The sequence below is a fragment of the Otolemur garnettii genome, unplaced genomic scaffold (assembly GCF_000181295.1).
Source record: "Otolemur garnettii isolate 467f Iridium unplaced genomic scaffold, OtoGar3 scaffold00061, whole genome shotgun sequence".
NCBI classification, from domain to species: Eukaryota; Metazoa; Chordata; class Mammalia; order Primates; family Galagidae; genus Otolemur; species Otolemur garnettii.
In genome coordinates, this window is record NW_003852456.1 from 2,388,341 (window position 1) to 2,396,009 (window position 7,669).

General features: G+C 38.1%; 1 protein-coding gene across 2 annotated transcripts in view; it reads left to right on the forward strand.

Moving 5' to 3' along the window:
• CFAP97 (cilia and flagella associated protein 97) overlaps positions 1-5,903 on the forward strand; it is a 21,443-nt gene extending 15,540 nt beyond the window's left edge. The window contains exons 3-5 of one of the 2 annotated variants that reach the window (XM_023514900.1): positions 190-452; positions 4,039-4,189; positions 5,717-5,903. In XM_023514900.1, the coding sequence (XP_023370668.1) occupies positions 190-452; positions 4,039-4,189; positions 5,717-5,844 (542 nt within the window). In that variant the 3' untranslated portion in view covers positions 5,845-5,903. The remainder of the gene's footprint in view (positions 1-189; positions 453-4,038; positions 4,190-5,716) is intronic. The other variant, XM_023514901.1, reaches the window with a different exon arrangement.
• Positions 5,904-7,669: the final 1,766 nt, after the last annotated feature.

A 7,669-nucleotide genomic window follows, 5' to 3' on the forward strand; every position in this document is an offset into this window, starting at 1 on the left:
AAAAAAAAAAAGCATAAAAAACCCTAATTTACCTCCAGTTTTTGTCTACACAATTGTAATCTGTATGTCATTAGCCTTATTTTATACATACCTATTCATAAATTAATACAGTTTGTGTTTTAAAGGCTAGAGCATGTACATGACATATACTTTGTTAAGCCATTTTCTCTTTTATTATTCACTTTGTAGCTTTTCTGCAATTAGATAAAAAAGAACCACAAAAACATCACTTTGAACAGCAATTAGTAGTACCCAGGAAAAACTACTCTTTCACAAAAGAAGAGGTAAGACAGATTGACCGAGAAAATCAGAGGCTTTTGAAAGAACTGTCGAGACAGGCTGAGAAACCAGGAAGCAGAAGTACAGTTACTAGATGGCACCACCCCCCTAAGTTGTACCATAGTGCTCTCAACAGACAGAGGGAGCAGCAAAGGATCGAGAGAGAAAATTTGGTGAGTAACTGAAACATTTTAGTCATCAAAGACAATGCATTTGCACTGATTTGTAAGTCCAACTTACAGAAGACTTAAATACAGCCACCTTTTCAACTTAACTACATAACAGTAGGTAGAGATATATACAGCATGCAATACGTGATAAGCTATGAGTCTAGAATATACAAAATGTTTTTTATTGGCCCAGTATAGTGGCTGACATCTATAATCCCAGAACTCCAGATGGCTAAGGCAGGTAGATTAGTTGAGCTTAGAAGTTCCAGAAAAGCCTGAGCAAGAGCAAGACCCCATCTCTACAAAATTAGCTGGGCATTATGTCAGGCGCCTGTAGTCTCAGCTACTTGGGAAGCTGAAGCAGGATAATTGCTTCAGCTCAAGAGTTTGAGGTTGCTGTGAACTATGACACCAGGGCGCTCTAGTCAGGGAGACAGAGTGAGACTTTGTCTGAAAAAAAAAAAGGTTTTTATCCAGCAAACTATATATTAATTGATCATTATAGCAAAACACTGAGAGCTGTATTATTTATTTTACTTGATTAGTTAATTTACCATAGTAAAACAAGAAGTGATACCGAAAGGTCAGATGCACTGAAATACTTCTGTGAAGTATTCAGTCACTAGCTAAACTCTCTTATACTTTATTGTATCCTGGAAAACAAAAATAAATTATATATTTATCTTAAAAAAATGAATACATCTGAATAGATCATATTGGTAGTCTTATTACTTGAATGCATGAAACATTGATTGTTACAGATTTATAATTATACTTTCATATTGTAAAAGAATATATATGGGAATTTTTGAAAATCTTCACATTTAAAACAATCATACCATATTTTCTTCATAAAATTCAGCTCATAAATAATTGCTGATATTTTCTGAGCTCTTACTAAATACTAGCCATTGTTCTAAGTGCTTTAGTTTATTAAATGCTTATAATATTTTGAAATAGATACTGTTTCTCCCCCACATCCTGCAGATGAAGAAACTGAGGCCCAGAGGGCTTTACTTAGCCCAGGGGCACACAGCTGCCAAGTAAGTGGCTGAGCCAAGATTTTGACATAAGAACCAGGTAGTCTCTTATTTATTTATTTTATTTTTGAGACTTAGTCTACCTCTGTCATGCTGGGTAGAGTGTCATGGCGTCATGGCTCACAGCATTCTCAAACTCCAGCAATTCTCCTGCCTCAACCTCCCAAATAACTGGGACTACAGGCACGCACCACCATCCTGCCTAGTTTTCCTATTTTTAGTAGAAACGGGGTTTTGTTCTTGCTCAGGCTAGCCTAGAACTCCTGAGTCAAGCAGTACACCTGCCTCAGCTTGCCAGAGTCCTGGGATTGTAGGCATCAGCCAACACTCCTGGCCACCTAGTCTCTTAATCTCTTAACTAAAAGAAGACCCTTCATGAGCATATAAATTTGGAGCTAAAGTAATTTATAAAGCTATTAAAATTATTAAGACTGGGCAGTGCCTGTGGCTCAAAGGAGTAGGGCACCAGCCCTATATGCTAGAGGGGCAGGTTCAAACTCAGCCCCAGCCAAAAACTGCAAAAAAAAAAAAAATTATTAAGACTGTTCCCAGAATTAACCCTTATCATGTTTTATCACCAGTGTAGTCTGTTTAACCCTGTACTTACCTGAGCTTGTAACAACTCTGTTGTAAATTTATTACCATTACAAACCCTAAGAGTTGGGGAACTGGGGTAGTATATTTACCAAAAATAGTAAAGTCTTAAACAGGAGGGTTACCCTGCATGTGGTGAGGGATAGATGACAGAGCAAGTTGAAATGAGGTCAGTGGGTGGTAGATGACGTGGTAGAGTCTGCATATCACCTTAGCAGTATTCGAGATTCATTCCTGTTATATGAAAATTTGGGGGGAAAAAGAAAATTTGAAATTTGGGTTTATTTTTTGTTTTCACTTTCCCATGCTAGCATTAGAACCTATCTTTATTTAATAAACAGTTACATCTTGCATACTATTTCACAAGTGTGGGGTCATATCATCATCATAGCAACCTTACAACATAGTTACAGTTGCTATGGAAGAGAAAATGAGACCTGGGTGGGACACAGGACTTGTTCGAGGTCAACCAGCCTCTAGGCAGCAGGGCCCAAATCAAATGTAAGGTCTCCGTCTTCGGGGTTTTTGTTGTTGTTGTTGTTTTACAGCTTTATTGAAATATAATTCATATATCATACCCATTTAAAGCATACATTTCAATGGTTTTTGTTAATTTTTTTAAGTTGTAGTAAAATAACATATGATATAAATTTTGCCATTTTAACCATTTTTAGTGTACAAGTCAGTGGCATTAAGTATACTCACAATGTTGTCTAACCATCACCACTATCATCATCTTCTTCTTTTTATTTTTTTTTCTATTTTTGAGACAGTTTTACTTTGTCACCCTCAGTAGAGTGCTATGGTGTCATAGCTCACAGCAACCTCAAACTCTTGGGCTAAAGTGATTTTCTTGCCTTAGCCTCCTGAGAAGCTGGGACTACAGATGCAGCCACAAGGCCCAGCTATTTTTAGAGACAGTGTCTCACTCTGGCTCAAGTTGGTCTCACAGGCAATCCACCCACCTCGGCCTCCCAGAGTGCTGGGATTCCAGGCATGAGCTACTGTGCCTGGCCTCATCACCACTATCTTCTTCTAAAACATTTTTTGTTGTTGTTGTTTAGAGACAGAGTCTCACTCTGTCATCCTAGGTAGAGTGCTGTGGCATCATTGCTCACAGTAACCTCAAACTCCTGGGCTCAAGTGATCATCCTGCCTCTGCTTCCCGAGTAGCTGGGACTGTAGGCTCCTGGCACAATGCCTGGCTATTTTTAGACACTGGGTCTCACTCTTGCTCAGGCCAGTCTCAAACTCTGAATTCAAGGGATCCTCCTGCCTCACCCTCCCAGACTATTAGGAGTGAGCTACAGTGTCCGGCCCTTCTAAAATGTTTTCATCACTCTTTACAGAAACTGTGTGTACGGACAGGACTCTCTATTCTCCTTTTACTTCACCACAGTAGTCTCTAATCTTCTGTCTCTATGAATTTGGCTATTCTGTATATTTCATATCAGTGGAATCATACATTATTTATTTCTTTGAGTCTGGTTTATTTCACTTAACATGGTATTTTGAAGGTCTGTCCATGTTATAGCATGTATTAAAACTTCATTGCTGGCCGGGCACGGTGGCTCACACCTGTAATCCCAGCACTTGAGAGGCTGAGGCAGGTGGATTACCTGAGTTCACAGGTTCAAGACTAGCCTGAGCCAGAGCAAGACCCCCCCCATCTCTAAAAATAGCCGGGCATTGTGGCGGGTGCCTGTAGTCCCAGCTACTTTGGTAGGCTAAGGCAAGATAATTTCCCAGGAGTCTGAGGTTGCTATGAGTTATGATGCTGTGGCACTGTACCAAGGGTGACAAAGTGACACTCTATTTAAAAAAAACAAAGTCATTGCTTTTTATGACTGAATCATATTCCATTGCAGGTATGTACCACATTTTGCTTATCCATTCATCTGTTAAATGCTATTGCTGTTTAACTTTGACTTTCAAATTGATTGTTTTTAATGAAGGCTTTATTAAAAAGGCTTGAAGCAGTAAAACCAACAGTTGGTATGAAGCGCTCAGAACAGCTGATGGACTACCATCGCAACATGGGTTATCTCAACCCGTCATCACCAGCAAGACAAATGAGAGCCACTCTTAGCCAGTATAGCCCATTAAGTAAGCATATTCAAAATTGTTTTGTTGTTTATCTGTATCTTGTAACTTTTTTTAAAATGTAGAGCTGAAAAATGCTAACTGAATGTACCCACTTCTTAGGGTAGAGCTGAAAAATGCTCACTTCTGGAATGCGTTCTGTTCACTGGCATGTTTTGTTTTATTTGTGTTAGTTCACATAATTTCAGGTTTCGTTTACAACCCAGGAAAGAAACCAGGAGATAAAACAAATTGAAATATTGGTAGTTTTTTATGTAATTGAAAAGAAAATTTTAATTTCAATGTGTACATGTTTATTAAATGAAGGAATGAATAAATGTGCTGTTTGCAAGTTGCTTAAACATTCCCTCTGGCCAGTTAAGAATTATTGCTAATATCTTCCAGCATTTATATGTCCTTTTTTTCCTTTAAAACAAAAATGAGCAAACTATACAGTCCAAATACAGTACTTTTCTATGCCTGATACATGTGTATGACCAGTTACAGGCCTAGCCAAAGAATATGGGAATGGAGTGACCATGCAGTGCTAGGGTGTGCAGCATTTTGAAGGGCTACAAACTTGCCTGTACGGAAGTCTATGCACTTACTTCATGTGTGTGTTCAGAAGTCTGTAAAAATAAGAATCTAATACTTAATACTAAAGGAAGTTAGAGCCACAACTTCCCACTGCTCATGTCAAATGACTAGTAATTCCATTTATTCATTCTAAAAACATTGCTTCCTTGCCATATGACTAAGAGAAGGGTCTTGTTCCAATAAGTCATACTTAGTCTCGTGCCTTAAATGTAGTAAATTATCTGGTGAGTAAATAAATATACAGGGTGGCTGGCCATAAAGTTCATGTGCAATTTAAATTGGTTTAAACTGGTTTACATTGCACATTAACTTTATGGCCACCCTGTATAAATGATTGTACAAGTATAAAAGTGTATTTATTGTTCACCTGAATTATTGGAGAAGCTTTTTGGGGGGTGTGGGGGGTGGGAAACAGAGTCTCACTCAGTTGCCCTAGGTAGAGCACTGTGGTGTCAGCCTAGCTAGCAGCAACTTCAAACTCCTGGGCTCAAGCAATCCTCTTGCCTCAGCCTCCCAAGCAGCTGGGACTACAGGTACCCACCACCACTCCTGGCTAGTGTTCAGTTTTTAGTAGAGACAGAGTCTTGCTCTTGCTCAGGCTGGTCTGGAACTCCTGAGCTCAAGCAATCTTCCTGCCTTGGCCTCCCAGAGTGCTGGGATCACAGGTATGAGCCACCACACCAGGCCTATTAGAGAAGCTTTCAGAAACATTTATTCCCTAGTGAATCAAAATCTCCAACAGTGGAATCTGAGCATGTTTGTTATATTTTTAAGGTCCACAGGGAATTCCAAAGTACATTTGCAGTTGAGAATCATTGCATTGGACTATCAGACACACATAGGATATGGAAGAAAAACTAGTCTGGACTTGAAATTAGGAGAGGAATTTTCTCAGATGATGATCTACATAATTAGCTTAAATAATTCAAGCACTTCTTCTATGTATACTTTCAGGAGGCGCTTCCAGGACGTCCAGTGCCACCAGTGGTCTCAGCCGTAAGAGTGAGCGGTCAGTTCTTGACACATCCAGTGGCCGCCCGCTGAGACCTAAACCGCCTCGTGTCCGTGCAGCGTGGTTATAAAATCCTTTTTAACTTTGAACATTGTTTCCCAGTTTTTCTGGAAGTGCTGTTGCACCTTACTCTAGTTCTCTGTGTAAACATCTATTATACACTGTCTTAGAATTTAAGGTATACAACAGAGTTGTAACTTGTTATTATTCAGTGCAAAATTGTTGTCAAAAAGACAATATAATGTAAAATCAGTGTTTTCTATGAGGACGTATTTATATGAGATATGTATGTATTAAACAGAGGAATGGTGGTATGCATGTATATTTTCTCATAGAAATGGATTCAGTTGTCATGCTAACAAAGCAGTGGTGACAGTATCATTGCATGTTGGACCCACTCTTTAGTTCTCATTTTATGTTATTTTCATTTCTTTTAAGCTTTAAACCATGAGCTTAGCTTCAAAATTTAGCTGACTTTTTTGTTTTTGCTTTAAAACTTTGATGGTGGGGTTCATAACTTGACTATATAAGAATTGTACTATTTTATTGTGAAACAAATCCTAAAAAATGTGTTTTCATTGGTTTTTCATTGGTAGAGCTGATTGAGATTGAGAGAAATTTGTACTGAGGTTGTCCTGGTGATATCCAGAGGTATCTAGTGAACACATAAGTGTGCTGAGTTGGCCCTTAATTAAACCTCCAGATCAACCATTCCAAACCATTACAAACTGTAACTATTAGGAAGTTCAACTCAGATGTTCCCCTTTTGTGTTTTTATACATTCAGATTAATGTATAACAGAGAACAGAGGTAGGCCTCAGAGAGCCACTACCTTGTGAATAGTTTTGTTCGAGGATGAGATCAGTGGCATCATAAGCAAAAATGAGTATTTGTTGAATTAGTAAAAAAGCAATACCAGCTCTCAGAGGCGAAAGCAGATTCTGAGATGTGTCAGAGCAGTGGCTTACGTGATGCTAGTAGCATGTGTGCTATGATTTAGTGTTCATTGTATTAACAGAGAAAACTTAGGATAAGAAACAAGTGCTTTAGAAATTCCCGCTAGTATTTATAAGGGCCAAAAAAGAAAACCAGACTATACTGTGAACAATAAAGGAAATGAATCACATATTTGTTGAGGCTACTGCTTTAAATATTAGCTAATTTCCTTTTTTTGGTTGGGTTTATTTTGTTGAATCCTGTAAGTATCATTTTTTCCAGTCCGACATCAAGATACAATAATCTTGATGGTAATGGCAGATAAGGTAGAAAATAGTTGACTTTAAGAATTAGAGGTTTTTTTCTGTCATAGGCTGTCTTAAAGTCAGATAAATTCACAGTTATAACTGTTTTTCAATACTAGCCTTGTGAGGATACCTTAGGATATATTGGGAAGTTTCCATATTAAATAACAAATCTTTGTTTTATTAATAAGAATTTTTGATCTGTAGCCATAAGATTTGGGTTTTTTTGTTTGTTTTTTAGTGCCTAGGTTCTGTAGCATATATGTTGAACTTTTTCTCAGTAAGCCAAAGTGCATTTTGCTAATAATTAGTTGAGAATTTCTTGGTCTTAGTTTGTGTTAATAGATTTTGTGGAGGATAAGGCATGTGAGGCCTGGGAGCAATGAGGTTAAGAAAAGTTCCCATGAACACAACTGGCTCTAAGGGTCTTCTCTTGCTTCCTTTGGGCCCTAATGTTCATTCAGTATCACTCAGTGTCTGTTGGTGAGTAAGTTCATATCTGCTTTGTGTGTAAGCCCTAAACCAAGGCTTTATTTTCTTTTGTTTGGCTTTTTAACTTAATGTATTTTAATGTTGTATAACTGCTTATCTCTCAGGAGAGGTAAGGTAGTATATGGAGTTTGAAATTCAGCATTTGAACATCTGCCTGATGGT